At 40.2% G+C, this 17025-nt stretch overlaps 1 protein-coding gene across 4 annotated transcripts in view; it reads left to right on the top strand.

The window, feature by feature from the left end:
* Nucleotides 1-17025, top strand: part of CD44 (CD44 molecule (Indian blood group)) — an 89581-nt gene that overhangs the window by 49587 nt on the left and 22969 nt on the right. The window contains exons 6-10 of one of the 4 annotated variants that reach the window (XM_039233343.1): nt 7563-7688; nt 10187-10300; nt 10771-10887; nt 13737-13865; nt 15201-15329. The exons of 2 other annotated variants lie outside the window; for them this stretch is intronic. In XM_039233343.1, the coding sequence (XP_039089274.1) occupies nt 7563-7688; nt 10187-10300; nt 10771-10887; nt 13737-13865; nt 15201-15329 (615 nt within the window). The remainder of the gene's footprint in view (nt 1-7562; nt 7689-10186; nt 10301-10770; nt 10888-13736; nt 13866-15200; nt 15330-17025) is intronic. One more of the 4 variants, XM_039233344.1, reaches the window with a different exon arrangement.

Raw genomic sequence — 17025 nt, 5'->3', positions numbered from 1 at the left:
AGATTTTTTTTTTCCTTGCCCTTTGTGCCCACTTTCACTGGAAAGTGTTTGCATCGCCCTCTTATCTCCCTCTTTGCCTCCCTCTTTGCTTTCTCCCTATGGTTTGTTTTAAAACAGGTTTGCAGATTGACTGCGTTCCTTCTGTGGAGGGTTACTCAAAATGAACAGGGCATTTGCCTCTTGGGCGGCTTTCCCGGTATGGGGTGGATTTTCTTTCTTCCTGTCTGTGGCTCTGAAGGGCTGGAACTCTGGTCCTCAAAGAGCGTGGCAGAAGTTTACTGCTTTGTGAATGCTCAAGATAGGGCCCCTGTCTGTGCCTTGCCACCCGGAAGCCAGGGCAACCTTCAGAGCACTATGACTTAGTGTAAGGTTACTTGCTTGACAGTGTTTGAAATTTCTGCGAGCAGCATGCCGAGGGTGCGGAACAAATAGGCGTGAAGGCTGGTCATTCTCTGCAGATCCTTTGAAGCATTTCAGGGAGCACATGTGTTCAACCTACCCATGCTTTCCCAGATTACTGGCTCTCTGAGGATTGTCACCTCACTGTCTATTGTCCCATGGAGAGCCCTTCTTGAGAGGAGCTTCTATAAACCAAGCAGGCAGTGCTGCTGGCTGCCTGCTACTTCCGGAGTGCCCTGCCTTGGTAAAGTAACCCTGACGAAGGTGCCTATCATCAGGGCATGCAATTTTGTCAGATGTCGGCAGGCATAACAATTAGTGGTCTCAGCAAGAGGCAAATCAAGTCTACTCTAAGGTACTATTTCCCACCAAGGAAGAAAATCATGACAAAATATATCTTTTAGGAACTAGGTGAAATTAACATTCAATCCATTATTAGCCTATGTAATATAGTGAGTATTTCATGTGTACTTTGGAAAGGCAACGGGGTCATTTTATGGACAGTCATTGCACATCTTTTAATTTTTTTTTTTTTACTGTTTATTTTTGAGAGAGATAGAGAGACAGAGTGAGCACAAGTGAGAGAGGGGAAGAGAAAGAGAGAGGGAGAGAGAGAATCCCTGTTGCAGAGCTCAAACCCATGAACTGGGAGATCACGACCTGAGTCGAAGTTGGATGCTCAATCAACTGAAACACCCCGGCTCCCCACACACCTTTTAAAGGATTGCACATTTTCTGCTCAAGTTAGTTAGTCAGCAAACATATTTTGAGGACCTACAATGTACCAAGTCTGTTCCAATGCTTGGGATCCAGTGGTGAATACCCTTGGAAAGTGATACTGAAGGAAGATAAGGATTAGTAAGCTACTAACCAATATTTACTAAATATTAACCAATATTTGAGGTCTCCTCTGGGCCAAATGCTGCTCTAGCTACTTAGGATCCAGAGTTGGACTGAGTTTTTTGGAGCCCATCTACTGTTCAGAAATCCAGAAGGAATGCTTTGAGACCTAACTACAACACAGGATTTGGGTTGAGAAGAGAAGTGTTCTTTCCTCTTTTCAGAGCACTTAGCTAAGTTTCTCTTAGTAGTTCAGTAAGAGAGAGACTCGTTTGTCCAACAGAGTGAGTCCAGGGCTAACCTGAGAGTCATTGAAGTGCTCTGGCATCCAGACAGGCCAGTGACAGCTCCAGATAAATCCATTCGTGCAAAGAAGGGCATCCAAGAAAACAACCAAGTAGCAACTTGAAAGCTGTCCGTGGTATCTTAGAAAAAGTTACCAGTGGTAAGTTTCTGAATAGACCCCATTTTCTGAGCCCAGTGAGGAGATTCCCAAAGCTTTGTGACTTCGTGACTGTTGACCAAAAGGTAGAGCTTGGCGGGAGGGAGTGACAGCAAATCCTCCTTAATGGATACAGGAAGACCGATGTCCAGAGGAGGTCTGGCTGAGGACAGAGAAGCACATCTCTAGCTTGCCTGGCTCATTCCCTCCTTAAGTGTCCTTCGTGGGTGGCAGTAGGGAAAGCCAGTAAGAACAGCCATCTGGGGAGATTTGGGGTTTCCAGCAGGTTTCTATTACAAATGTGATTTTGGGGAGAGCCTTCCTGGGGGCATGCTGTCAGCCTCTTTTCTATCGGTGATCTGGAATTCTCTGGAATCCAGAAACTTAAACCAATTCAGAAAGCAGCCTCTTACCTTGGGACACTTGATTTCCTTGTCTTCTGGGTGTCAAAGAAATATATATATATTATATATATATTTATATATATATTATATATATAAATTATATATATTATATATATATTTATATATATATTATATATATAAATTATATATATATAATATACACACATGTAAAAAATATATAATATATATTATACACGTGTATATAATATATATATATATATATTATATATACACATGTAAAAAACACCTTTTATTGGCCTGGCATGGCCCACATAGGGTGGGAAAATTGACGACTCTGCTGAATTCCTGTCAGGAAAATAGAAATATTCCTATTTCTATCTTGCACTTGTATTTTTACTTCCTCTTGGTCTCTTCTTGGTGTTCTATAGGGCAAGGGTGGCAAGAAGGTCTATAGCTTTAATAAGGTTTCTGAGGACAGAATAGGGTGCATGAGAATTTTCCAGGCAGATGCTCAGGCTTATCTGGTGAAATTGGCTCCTCATCTCTCTACTCTGTACTCTCTATTCTGTTCCAATGTGTCTTTGGTAGCACAGAGTACATTGCACAGGTTGTTGATGTTTGCTGTATACAGAGTCAAAGGTTTTCACCTGGAATTAATGGATTTCTTGGAATTAATACCTACTTCCAGTAGGTTCAATGATAGGTCACAAGGTATTCAGGAGCTACCTGAAATAATACCCAAACTTTTGAGAATGCATATATGTCGGATCACTTTTTTGAGGACAGAAGTCATAACTTATATCAGATTTTCAAAAGGGTATATAACTCAAAATGGCTTTTAAAAATCTTGACTGGTTTAGATGTTTATCTTGATGATCTTTGCTCTTTGTCTTCTGTAGGGAAACATTCTATTTTTTATGTTTATTTATTTTTTGAGAGAGAGAGAGACAGAGTGTGAGTGGGGGAGGGGCAGAGAGAGGAAGACCCAGAATCTGAAGCAGGCTCCAGGCTCTGAGCTGTCAGCACAGAGCCCACCATGGGGCTCAAACTCACAAACCATGAGATTATGACCTGAGCCGAAATCAAGAGATGTTCAACCAACTGAGCAACCCAGGCACCCCTACAGGGAAACATTCTGGACTCAAGTCCCACTTGAGAGTCAAATGGAGAATTTCAAAATACAAAACATTACTGATTATCCTTTTTCTAATTAGAATAGAGTCCAGAATTTCTCTGACTTGGACAGTCTTGTTTCTTTTCTGGAAACACATTCTCAATCAGAATTAAAAGTGACAGGAAGTGATAGATGGATACTCAGCAAAGCTTATCTGAGTTCAACATTTTGAACACACACCCTTTGCAAAGTTCCTGCTCAAGCATAAAGCATGACTTGAAGTTAATGAGTGTGGGCAGAACTTTGAAATGGCGGTTGTCACCATACACTACCAGCACAAAGTGATAGACCGAAAAGATACAAGAAAACACTCTAAAGCCACTCGAAAAATAAATGAACAAAAGCAACTTGATGAAATGCTGCATCGAAGATCTTCAGTTCATGGCTGGGTCACCCCATCAAGTAAATATAAAGTCTCTTTTCCTTCATACAGGTTATTAAGTTCCTACTTGATTTTGCTCTGAGCCTGTGTTCAGAGGGTTTCGTTTGAAGAACGAGTAGCACTGACTTGATACCTGTACAGCATTTGCCTTTCTGATGTTGTTCTAAGATTCCAAGAGACATTAGGAGAATGGAAAGATAAAAGCAGGCCTCGATCTTTCTTTTCTAATCTTCACTCTGTAATAGATACAACTTTATATGTACATGCAACTGAGTGTAAAGGTTTTGTAGAAAAATCTCACTAAATGGTATTTTCATAATTGATCCAGTTACTTCAGCTGTGCACTCAAACAGCCACGCAGCAGCTCAGGAGCAAAATAATTGGATGTGGTTCTGGTTGGGTACCTCACAGCCTAAGACTCAGGATCATGCAGCAGCAACAACAGGTAAACGGTTATGTCTTTTGTTTATCCATTGTCCTCAATGCCAGGTTTTTCAAGATCAAGGAGAAAGGACATCCATTATCATGTAGAAATTTCCCACTGATGTCCCATCTCCCTCCTTTGGGAGAACAGGATCTGGTGCCATTTTATTTATTAGAGGGGCCTGTGCATCTGGGGACACAAGTGGATTCTCTTATATGTTCTATTTGTTTTCCTTAAGGCAACATGCACATAGAATCAGAATTATTTTTCCTTCAGAAGCTTCAGTTAGGAAATTCATGCAGAACATAGCCTCTTGAAAAGAAGTCTATTAGAAAGTGCATACTCCTACCTTCTGCTGATCTCATCATCACAATCAATGATAAGAGAGGGAAATGCTGATTTATGGATGGAAAATGTAGGCCCTGTGCACCGGTTTGGACATCTAAATCCTCAACTGTGAAGTGGAGGCAATGACTTGTTGCTTTCCGTCAGAATCTAGGCCTGTAACCAGTTTCCTGGACGTTTGACTATTAACTCCAAATCCTTCCAAAGTATTCTGAATTGAGAGCTTATGTGGGAAGAGATTCCAAGTCTCTAACAATGGGAGATGACAAGCATATCTTCCTTTATGAACTTTTATTGATGGACGATATGACCATATTTCAAAATAATTGGGCATTCTTTTTGCAGAAGGAGAGTAATAAAAATGGTCTTTAACCCTTGCTTAGCTTATAACACATTGAGTAAACTATATTTTTTATTTTGACAAATACTCATGTAAGGAAAATAGTGTTGATGTTATGTTGTGATTACATGTCATAGTGAATAAGGTAATGCTGGAGGGGATGTGGAGAATAAAGAATACACTGTTTTTAAATGTTGACAATGTTTATCTTCATAGAACAAACATTGTGACGGAAAAGGTCTTTCTTGTCAGTTCTTCATCTTGGGCCATTTCTGGGCTTTCTTGATAGCTGAAAAAAAGATATCTCATCACCTTACTTTTGTCTTTGGGGATTTAATAATGGTTTTAGCCTCTCTGCTTGAACTTTTTTTCAGCTTTTTATCCAAAGAATATGAAATATTCTTCTGGTGGACATTATGGTTGCAGAAATGGCAGTCTTGGGAAGTCTCAAACCAGGACTCTTATTTCTGATTTTTATTAGTGAGATCATTGGTTCACTTTGTGCCTGCCTTTCCTGATTGATTACCTTCCTTTCAAAAACATACTCAAAATGTCACGTTCTGCTTTGCAAAATATAGTGTTGACATAGAAAGTGGCCATGGGCAAAATTGCTACAGGATCTGGACACTAAATGGAAAAAGGTGGAAAGTCATCTTTTTTCATCTTTCCCTTCATGTGGTATCCTTCTGTGTGTTGGGGATTGCGGGATTATGTATCTGGGCTTGCTGGTGGAAATATCATACCCTGAATTCATGGAGAATGATATTGTTTGGTGAAGATAGAGTGTGTTGAAGATGGTGGGCTAAGACTGGGGAGCTTGGTATCAGAATCATAGACTCAGATTTGGAGAAGATCTTCAATAGTTTCACTCAATCAACCCTTCTAATCATTTGATCTCCTACACAGTTTTCCTGCTAAGTGATCTTTCTGATGACGGGGAACACAATACTTTATGAAGAAGTTCATTGTTGGATATTTCAGATTATAACCTTTTTAAAGCCAGCGTTTGGAAGAATAGTCATCCCCTGCAATTCTTGCCACTGGTCCTGGTGTGGCCTTTGGGGGAGCACAGACAAAAATTTAATCCCTCTGTGATGTTATAGTTTTTAAAAATTCAAAGACTGCTGTCATGCTGTCTTTGAGACCTCCCATTTGGCCTTTCTGACTCCACACAAGGCAGGGTCTGTCCAGAACAGTTTTTCCTCTTTAAGATGAGGATCATTAACCGGATGATATTTAAGGTCTTTCCATTTCTGACATTCTATGACCTGCAGTATGGGCTTCTAAAATAAGTGGAACTTCTGTGCTTTTTCTATTTCTTCCCGCCATCTATATTACATATAGATGACTCTCTTGAGTAGTGAAAGAGGCAAAAGCATATTCAGTGCTAGTTCTTAGGAACTCATAATTAACCTTTCAACCATCAATTCAATTATGGTTACAACAGCTTTGATGAGCTCTAGTGGTACAACTCCCAAAACAGCAACCAAGAGACAAGAAGCCCAGGATTGGCTTTCGTGGTGGTTTCAACCATCAGAGTCCAAGAACCATCTTCACACAACAACAGTAATGGCCGGTAATGAGCTATTATTATCTCATTTCATAAGATCTCTTGACAGTTTTCAATAGTTCATTGACCTCAGGGATACTATCTAAGTCTAAAGTCCATTCTGGTTTCACAAATGTTTTTGATGACTTTTGAAAGATCATGAGCTCTGAGATCCATGTTTGATTTTATAGCATTAATAGTCAGATTTCTTTTTTCTACTCTCTAGAATTAATACAGCCCCAGAGGAGGCTGATAAGAGCACTGTGAAAGGGGATCAGGTCTCTCTTGATGACAGAACTAAATGTTGGCCCTGAAAGATATTCTAACATGACAAAAGTCATTGAAGCTTCTTGACTTTCCATGAGAAAATAAAATAGCATAGCTAGAACTAGAAAAACATAGAAAATCTCCATCCGTGGAATGATTCTTGGGGTAGACACTGGCTGTAAGAAATGGCTGAAAGACAATCGGTCGCTCCAAAAGATAGCATGAATCTCATTCAAAATACAGGAAACCCCTTTTCCGTAAAAAGGCATCTTCTACAGTAACCAGTAAAAAGAGGCAGAGGGTTTCCATCTTCTTTCCAATGATGCAGCCCAAAGGGAAAACGTGAGAATTTCTCAAAACCTTGGCTCCAGTTCACTTTAGTCAACCCTTTTGGTGGACTAATAAATGCCAGGCATGATTTCCCTGTTAACGGATTCACTTTATTTTTCTGTATGCTGCAGTGCTGGTGGGAATGGGAATTCAGCTTTCATTCGCGTTCAGAGCTAGGGTGTTGTGATGCAATAGAAAGTCAAAACATGAACTAACCAATCATGAGTACAACTATGGGATTTTAAGAATGATTGACGTATGTTTAGATTCCAAAATTTTTCTGAAGGTTGCTGAACCAAAAAAAAAAAAGAGGTATATGGGAAACGTTTCCAGTCTATTCTTGGCACCCTAGCTTTGATGGCATATGTTTAATTAATAAGTTAATAATCGGAAAGCCTGGAGGGGTGGGGGAGTGTTTACTGGCCTTTTTTTCTTTTGTGTCTTTGGTGGGATTATGTCCATATTTATTTTTTTCACTTCCTTAAAGATAACATTCAGTTGTAAAAGTCATAGCCGGTTGTTTTTCAATCTATGCATTAGCTTCAGAGACCAGGATGCAAGAATTTGGGGATACACAAGCTAGATGTCTCACTCTGCTCTTAAAATGTTGGGAATTCCATTATATGTTCTGTGCCTCATTTTCTCCCTCTGTCAAATGGGTTGTTTGGCATCCAGTCCAGCCACTAACATAAGTCACCATAACAGGTATGGATTCAAATATCATCTCAGCAGGCTGGGAACCAACCGAAGAAAACGAAGATGAAAGAGACAAACACCCCAGTTATTCTGGATCAGGCATTGATGATGATGAAGATTTTATCTCCAGTACCAGTAAGAATAATCAATTACAGTAGAACCATTTATGCAAGGCTTGATGATTAACCCGAGTGATGCCCAGGAGGGTCTATCTTGGAGAATCGTTAATGTGGAAAATGAGCATAAGCCCGTGATCACACTTTGGTTATACCTTGATAAGAGTATGAAGGAAGAAAAATGATTTCTTCTAATGGAAGCCCAAAGATATTGGGGGAAGCAATGGGGCAAATATCTTTCATAAAATTCCAAATGCCTTAGGTCCTTTCTGTTTTGTTTATTTATGTGGTTTGCTACAGCAGATTCTTCTTGAGCTTTGTCAGGGAATGACATAGTAAAACGTGACAACAGATATATATTGTGTACCTACTGGCTTGTTGCTGGGAACACAAAGATGAAAACAGCATTAACTATGGTTAATGGGAGCATTAGCATGTGATTGGGAGGTTACTGATTAAAAATTGCAGACGATTCTAAAGTGAAGACTTAGACAGCCCTAGAAAGCCTTAAAAGTTGGGAACCAGCCTTCAAGACTTGTAATCAAAACTTGGTTGAAATCAAGGGAACAAACCTAGTTGTAACAAATGAATAGGGCACCAACAGGACTGAAAGACATTGAAGGGAAGGACAAATGTCAGCTGAGCTTTAACAAAACAACACCAACTGTTAAAAACAATCGTGTTTCAATAGCGAAACCACTGAATAATATCCACATTTGTGACAGCTATAAAACTTTGTGAGAACAGAGATGGAACTTAAGCTGAATAGCATCCTTAGGAAAAAAACAGGCAATGATCACTCATATTCCGCCAGATGACTGGGTTCCCTAGACATATCCGTATGATCTAAGTATTGCTGAACAGAGATGAGACTTCTGAACTTGACTCTCTCACACAAGTCCTTAGAGAAAGTATACCTTTGCAGTGTGAAGCAGACTCTCCCAGGTCACTGAAGTCCTCTCTGTCTATTGAAACCTGAAAGTACTACCCCAAGTGGGTAGCACCCAGGAAGGGAGGAGTCCAAACAATAGCTTGGATCCTGAGGCATCAGAGTATATGGGATTGAAGCCACAAATACTCAAGAGAAATAGAGAATACTCAAGAGAACTAGATGCTTTATATCTAAGCTTGTAAGTGGTGTATTCTTTACACCTCCCTAGAGCTTGGTCCATAAAACAAGGCAACCCTTTTTAATGACTTCAGAAAGAAAACCAAAAAACCAGGAGTTTTATTTACTATTACACTGTATTGTGGGTTGAGGAAGTGGGCCCATCTTCCAGATGGGGCCATCAGTAAAGATGTGGACTTGATACTTCAGAAACTCAGCTTTCTTGGGTAGTGACCCAAACAGATCAATCTGAAAATAAACCGTGTGATCAAGCTCCTGGGGAAAACTCCCCTGGGTAGTTTTCATCTCAGTGGTTTATTTTCCAATTTCAGTTCCCTTTTCTGCTTGGTCCCTGTGCACACAATTCCACAGGATGCCTTCTTTCTTCCATAGGGCTGTGTCAGCTGCCACTTTTTCATGCTTATTGGGAATGCAGATAATTATTTGAAACCTGACCTGCTTAACTTGTGAAGTAGAACTGATAGCATTATAGTTCTGAAAACAATTTTGTATCAGTTGAGCATCAAAATTCAGTTTGAAAGAATTTGGGTGGATTTACAAATAATATTTTCACAAAAGCAATTGATCCCAATTTTGTCAGGATCCTTCTATCAGGTGCATCCCCTATGCCAGTATTGGGCTGCTGGTGGAAGGTTGCCTTTCTCTTCCGGGATGTGCTGTTAATGGTGGTTGGTTATCTATGGTGCTTTTCTACCGAATGTGTGAATCCTGTTTTTCCTTCATTGGCTGTGAATGGCTTGCTCATGAAATGCTTGGTCTTTGATGAGAATACCATAGGTGTTTGTAACTATTTGGAAATGGATAGCTGAATCATATGGCTGCCATAGGAGGATATTCTTTCTTAGAATCATCTGTAGGAAATCCATGCCTGCTGAAAGTGTTCCTTTCCCCGCCGAAACTACGAATGAAATAAAGTGATTATCACGGTATACTTTTTAGGTATCTCCCTCTTCAGCCTGAGGATCTACATGTAGCACCCTTGCCAGGGATACCAATTCCTTGGGCTTTCAAATGCACAGGGCCATTACAGACTGCATGGATGGGCAAAGCTCTGCTGTTTTTGGTGCTTCTTGGTGGAGGGCTGGTGTTTCCAAAACTGTCCTTCCTTCTGCTGCAGCTTCTTCGGCTGCTTTCTCCGGAAAAATCTCATGTTCTGACCCCAGCGTATTCTATGACGGAATGCAGAGGACACTGAGATGCTTAACAGTATGGCTGAATCAAGCTGAAGTCCTTCTCTGCTTTCCCTCCATTTCCACTCAACCATCTATACAGCCTGGTATAGATGATTCATTCACTGCATAGACTAAAGAAGGGAGACATGTGCAAAACAAGTGGTGAAGGCTCAAGAAATAACATTTCCCTAATTGCTTCAATCATCATTATCACAGTTTCAACCACACCACGGCTTTTTAACCACCCAAAACAGAACCAGGATTGGACCCGATGGAGCCCAGGCGAATCGAATCCAGGAGTATTACTTCAGACAACTACAAGGATGACTGGTAATGGGTTATGCATACTTAATTAAGGATTTTTTTCCCCCTCAAAGTCTGTGATGCTGCAAAGGTCAATCATCAGGACACAGTGGGAAATTTAGTTAATATCTCATCACAGATTCCTAACTGTCACGAGGATACTCAGATTGACCTAGGAGCCATTTATCAATCGTACCATCTGGGCTCAAGATGCTTTATGTTGCCTTATTATAAAAATGAATGCATTAAAATGGTTTATGGTGCTGCCCTTGACAAAGTAGTTAAAGTAGAATAACAGGTAATCATTAAGAAATTTCATGCCCATTGATTTTTCTCTTGGGAGAGATTGGTGGAGCCACTCAGCAGTTTTGGGCATAGATGCTCCGAGGTACTGTTTAGGCAGGGTACTATTAAATAGCATGCATTTTAATGGAAGAACAGAACGTCAAAGGTTGGTTGATAAAAAGTCACAGTGTATATAACCATCGTCACGGCAGATGTGGACAGAAGTGGCACCACTGCTAATGGAGAGAGCTGGACCCGCGAACCACACTCTACTCTCATTCACCATGAGCATCATGATGAAGAGGAGACCCAGCATTCTACAAGCACAAGTAAGGAGGATGGCGGTCAGCCATTCTGGTTTAGATGAGTTTGCGGAAGTCGTTCTGAAGAATAGGAAAGACTTTTTTTTTAGACATTAGCCACATCTTCTATTTCTATGCAGTGATCTCGTTTATCCACAGAGCACAGAAAACTGCCAAATCTATACACAAGTTTTAGAAACTGGAAGAAGCATGCTAACTTGTTGCCCAGAAGGCCAAAATGTTGAAAAAGTTAAAAATGTTTTTAATGTATCTGAGATAGGTTTTGTGTGTGTGTGTGTGTGTGTGTGTGTGTGTGTGTGTGTGTGTGTGTGTATTAGAGATTCCTAAGGGTTCCGTTTGGGTGATTTGCATGTGTTTATGGAAATGTGTGATGCAGAGTGTATCTTTCGGTGCTGAGCAGTGGGATCCAGAAAGAAAGCTTGACCAGTGCATCGATCTTTGGAATCCTTATCATCTGTGAAGATCTTTGGTGAATCTGGTTTCTGTTTTTTTTTTACATTTTGTTCCTCACTGCACTATAGAAAGGCATCCCTGGTCCCCTTGGAGGAAAGGTCAGTAGCTCATATAGACTGTATTAGAATTTCCGTGACTGTTCTTTTTCTGTTATTAAGCCTGGAGTAACTTGAGGGAAAGCTTTGATGCTGCTATTTCTATGTATGTCCAAACATCTCAGGTTTTCCAAAACAATCTCAAGTACCACTACTGGTCTGTGAGGATAAGACAAAAAAAAAAAATAGTAAGAAGTATATACTCTTCTTTCATCTCTCTCTATTGGAGACATGCCTATCATGTTTGGAATAAAAGAAGCCTTAATTTAGGATAACAGCTTGTAGCATCTTTAAAACTGTGGTTCACTGTCATTAGCCTTAGATATTCTGAACACAAAAACATAAGAAACTACCACTTAGAAACCAAAGGGAAAATGCCATAGTCTGAGGGAGGCCTTCAGATGACAAAAGAAACATTTCAGACATCAACTAGGGCATGGATTTTATGTCCTGGCCGTCGTACTGAGTATGCCCAACAGGCCTGCATCTCATTACTTATCCCAGTGGATTTTATTTTTGTGTGAGGATTATGGGCTGAGTTAACAAGAATCTTCCCATAGAAGACAGAAATGAGAAGCAGAAGTCTCTGGATTTGGAGTGGGATTCCATACCAATCCTCCTGGGAACCTAAGAGTATATCTTAGAATTTAAGACAATTTGTACTTAAAAAGCAGAAAACTACTTAAGAGGCTTGGAATTAATGAGTCCATTGTTGAAAGGTGCTGATGGGGGGCAGGAGGGGACATCATGACTGGAGCATAGTTGAAAAACCAGACGGAACAGAACCTGACAGAGGGAAAGAGAAAGCAGTAACTACAATACCAGTGCCCTTATAGGTACTTGCAACCTAAAGAGATTCTGGATGGTGACTTCGGGGCTTTATTAAAGAACATTACAATTTCTAGAAGAGAGTCACCTTCTAGAAGAGAGTCAACCTTCATATTTTATGATGGAAATCCTACACTCTGCTAATCCATATGTTGAAGACAGGAGGGGTTACTGGGTATTTAAATGATCATTATGTTTATAAAGATAGTGATAGAGTAGTGTGTGTGTGTGTGTGTGTGTGTGTGTGTGTATGCACGCACGCACAGCATGCATGTTTGTGTGCATGTGCCCACAGGCATACATTTTTCTTCTTTCTTTTCTAAAAAGTTTTGAATGGGCAGTTTATGTTTGGGTTAATTTTCCCATTTTTTGTAATTATGCCCCATGGTTTTTCTAACTTCATTATTCGTCAGGAGGTAGTTGATTTAGTCAGTGAGAGGTAAAACCGAAGATTTGGGGCATCTTCTTTCCTCCCTCTGGATAATCAGTTAACCCCAGGAATGTTATGGCCAATGCAAAGGTAAAACGAGGACACAAGTTTTATTTTTTAAAGGTTTTTCTTTTTATCAAATCACACGTATCATTTTCTAAAATTATGAAATGCAGCCAGTCTTACCGGTTGCAAAATATACTTTGCCTTGGCAAGTTTATAGACTCTCGTTTTCTTGATGAATTAAACATTTGCTATTAGTTGCTATACATGAAAATGACAGTGGCTTTCTGATTTTTCCCAAAGGCACCCTGATACATTTTATTCCATTCAATTTATTCTTTTTAAAACTGGACAATTACAACACTGAGAGGCTGGCATTTTTAGCCTGTCACACATCCCTATTGTTTACACAATGCCAAACACTGGCTAGAATAGTTTTCTTCCATTGACTTAATTTTGTTAAAAAGTAATTTTGGCAATTTTAGAAGCCACATAGACATAACGTCGTAATGTGCTGGTGCTGCAGCGTCCCAGTCATCGTCAACATCTTTCTTGCTGGACAAATCCACTGCAGGTGCATTTCCAGGGCTTGTGACCGTGGGTTACGTGACCACCACTTAAGAAGTCTTCCCACTAGGTTGATCTTGTCCTCCGCTGGTATATAATATATTCCTCCCCCCAAAATCACTGTAGCAAAGAGGTTAATTCTTTGAACACACAGTTCTCTCCAAGGCTATATGAGGCTGTGGACAACAGTAAATTAAGAGTCATACTGGGAATTCATGGACTGTGGTCTAGCCCTGACTTCGTGCCAGTCTGGCTATAGGATTTTGAGCAAGACTCCTTTGGGTCCTAGTTTTCCTATATGAAAAATGGAAGGATTGGGCCACTGATTTCTAATACCCCTTTCAGAATATGAGTGGTCTCACTCCTTGCTGCTTCCCTTTTCTATCTTTTCTCCCATGTATATATGGCCTGAAAGTAGAAAGATACATGTTGGTTAGGAAACTGAACAATAAAGGCTCACAACTGACGTCTTCTCACAGCCCAGGAAATCGCTAGTAGTACAATGGAAGAAACAGCTACCCGGAAGGAGCCGTGGGTTGAGAACGGATGGCATGGGGGATATTCCCAATCACCAAAAGAAGACTCTCATTCAACAGCAGGGACAGCTGGTCATGGATTGTTTAATAAGCAGTCTTGGGTGGAAGCTTCCTTCTTGGTTCAATGTTGAGCACCAAGGACACAGAACAGAAAGACATTGAAGGAATTGTCACAAGATGTTAAGATTCTTTAATAAATTTTGATGTGGTCAACACAGAGCCAATCCTTAGATGCTCATAACAAATCACCAAAGGAGGAATGGATAGAGTGTACAAAGGAGACAGAGAATATACCCCTTTTGTATATCACTTTCAGATCCAGTTTTGGGCATCCCCTAGTGAGATTGTAGCAGAGACTCTGATCTTCTCAAATACTCCCTTTTGTTTTGTATGGACAGCATGGCTTTATGAAATACTGGGCATGTTAGAAAGCCCTTGGTTAGAACCCCAGTGTTGGAAGAAATGGAACTAGAAGGTTTGGGAAAAATACCTCTCTGATGTCATTTAGCCCTTTTGTCATGTCTATCAGGAGCTTTCTCTTTGAAGTTATAGTGCTTTCTTCTTAGATTTACAAAAACCCACACCTTCGCTATTCCTGACTTGTGGGATCATGGAAATTGGACTCGAGTCCAGTCATCATGTCTAAGTGATGCCAGATAACTGGACGCTGCAGGCCCCTATGCATGACTCTTTGTGTGGCAGAAACATGGAAATGCCAGTGTGTGAAAGCCTCTGAATGTGAACTTGGCAGAGCTATGGATTTGGTGACTGGCCATGTGATGTGATGGTTGCTAAGGGGCTACTGTTGTACTCTTCTCTACCTATATATCTCCACTGGCTCAGAATGAAGCAATAGCATGTGCTGAATTCTTATATGTCACTCGTGCCGGGAATCCCATTGTTAGGAGGTAATGCTTCTAACGGATTCCATTCATGGTTTTGAGATGAATGGCATTTACTTTCATGTTTATCTTGTGGGAAGTTGTTACCTGATTCCTTCTCTAAATCACTACCAGCCTAATGTGCATTTCACTGGGACGTGGTCATCTCAGAATGACATCATGTGCTCAGACTTCCTCTGTTAGGGGATGGTGGCAACATGGCGTGTGGTTCAATAACTACTTCTTCATCCTCACTTGATGTCTATAAGTCATCCTGCACTCACTGCAGGAGTCATTAATGATTTTGTGTCCTCTAGTTCACCTGCTGACTGCTAGGTAAATGCACATGAACAAACTCATACCTGCTAAAACAGTCTATGTTTACACAACTTCTTTGCCCTCTATACCAGGAAGATGGTTTCATTGTCTTGTCTAGAGAATAAAGTCTTTTAAAAGGTATCAGTGTATCCCTGGCCCGATGTCAACTAACACTTTGACAATTGCTTGAACTACATGGTCACAACAGCCCCAGCCCATGACAGCCATCCAGATCAAAGAATGACAACGCCAAGTCAAGAGGACAGCTCCTGGACTTATTTCTTCGACCCAATCTCACATCCAATGGGACGAGGTCATCAAACAGAAAGATGGATGGGTAATAGCCTCTGATCTTTTCTATATATTATCTTTCTGAAAGCCACCAAATGGCTATTTAACTAGAAATGTGCCCTTGGTTTTAGAACAGTCTACTTAATAAGGAACTTGAAGTTGCTTCAAAGAGTAGTTTTTTTAGGTGGGAATGATATGTACATTCATCTGAATGGGAATTCCTGGGCTGAGACTGAAAAAATTCAGCCATAGGGGGTTAAAGATCTTAAGATGGTGAGAGTGGAGGTTATTTTCTCTGAAGAAGGAGCATTTGTTTCCCATTTCCTTTTAAGTGCAGGGTTCTAAAAAGACTGAAGTGATTGAATTCAGTGACTACTTTCATTATAGACCCAAAGATGTAACTTGTCTTTGGTAGAGAAATCTTACAGGTCAAAAACTGGTGAGTACTCAACTCAAAAATGTAACTAAAAAGCTCAGAAAACTTCCTTATTCAGTCTTGCCACATTTAGAGAGAAATAGGGTACACAGTGACTTAGGCTTTAGACCACTCTTGGCTCTCAATAACTGTTTACAAATTTAATGAATGGGCAACTTGTAGACAGGAAGGAATCCCTGTTTTCTTAAATACCACTCTTACTTACCTATAAGCAATTAAAAACAGAAATGAGAAAGAGAAAGAGAGAGAGAGAGAGAGAGGAGGGAGTAAAAAAGATACGAGTTTCAGTTCTGCAAGAATGGAAGATTGTGATTTTATTTGACCAATTTTTATATGCAAAAAGAATTCTTTCTTTACCAGAACTAATGACAGCTTTCCTGAGAGAATGTGCAGGACTTGGCTGTGGGTGGTGTCCCTCTTTTCTCAGTCCTTACTTAGCTGAAGATTCCATGTTCCTTACCGTACCCATAAGTTGAACTACTCAAGTTTTATTTTAATTATTCAATAAGATATCTTGATCACAAGAATGTAACATTCCGAAAAGAGAGATAGACAAAGAAACTCAATAGAGAAAAGTGAATTTTCGGTCCTACCATTGACTATATTATCTGGATCCAAACTGCCAAGGGCGTACATAACACAAACTATTGAAATGGGTACTAAAAACACAGTGATGAGGTCTCTTGATATTGAGTTGATCTAAATTATCTCCGAAATGAATCCCACAGTCTCTGTGGCTTCATTCCCTTAAAACACCCTATGCTGTACCCAAATATTAATGATCAGATATCTCTTAAGCTATAATTGTATTAAGTTTCTGCTAATGTGCAATTCATTATAGATACCCATTGATGCATGGGTCCACGCTCTTAAGGAACTTAAAACTTAGTGAAGGAAGGAAAACATTTATCATCAAAATATATCTAACAATACTAGACAATAAGCAATAGATGTCAGATGAATTTTGCCAACAATAAACCCAAAAATTCAGAGGACCTCCTAGAGAGTGTCTAAGAGAGGTGGATCAGATGGGTTTTTCAAAGATGGCAAAACATAGGGGCGCCTGGGTGGCTTAGTCGGTTAAGCGTCCGACTTTCGCTTGGGTCATGATCTCGCAGTTCGTGGGTTCGAGCCCCGCATCGGGCTCTGTGCTGACTGCCAGCTCAGAGCCTGGAGCCTGTTTCAGAGTCTGTGTCTCCCTCTCTCTCTGACCCTCCCCTGCTCACGCTGTCTCTCTCTCTCCTAGAAATAAATAAAAAATATTAAAAAAAAAAAAAAGATGGCAAAACATGGATAGTCAGAGAAA

The sequence above is a fragment of the Hyaena hyaena genome, unplaced genomic scaffold (genome assembly GCF_003009895.1).
Source record: "Hyaena hyaena isolate Hyena2069 unplaced genomic scaffold, ASM300989v1 scaffold_74, whole genome shotgun sequence".
NCBI classification, from domain to species: domain Eukaryota; kingdom Metazoa; phylum Chordata; class Mammalia; order Carnivora; family Hyaenidae; genus Hyaena; species Hyaena hyaena.
The sequence above is the reverse complement of the archived record's forward strand: the minus strand, read 5'-3'. Positions and strand labels throughout refer to the sequence as shown.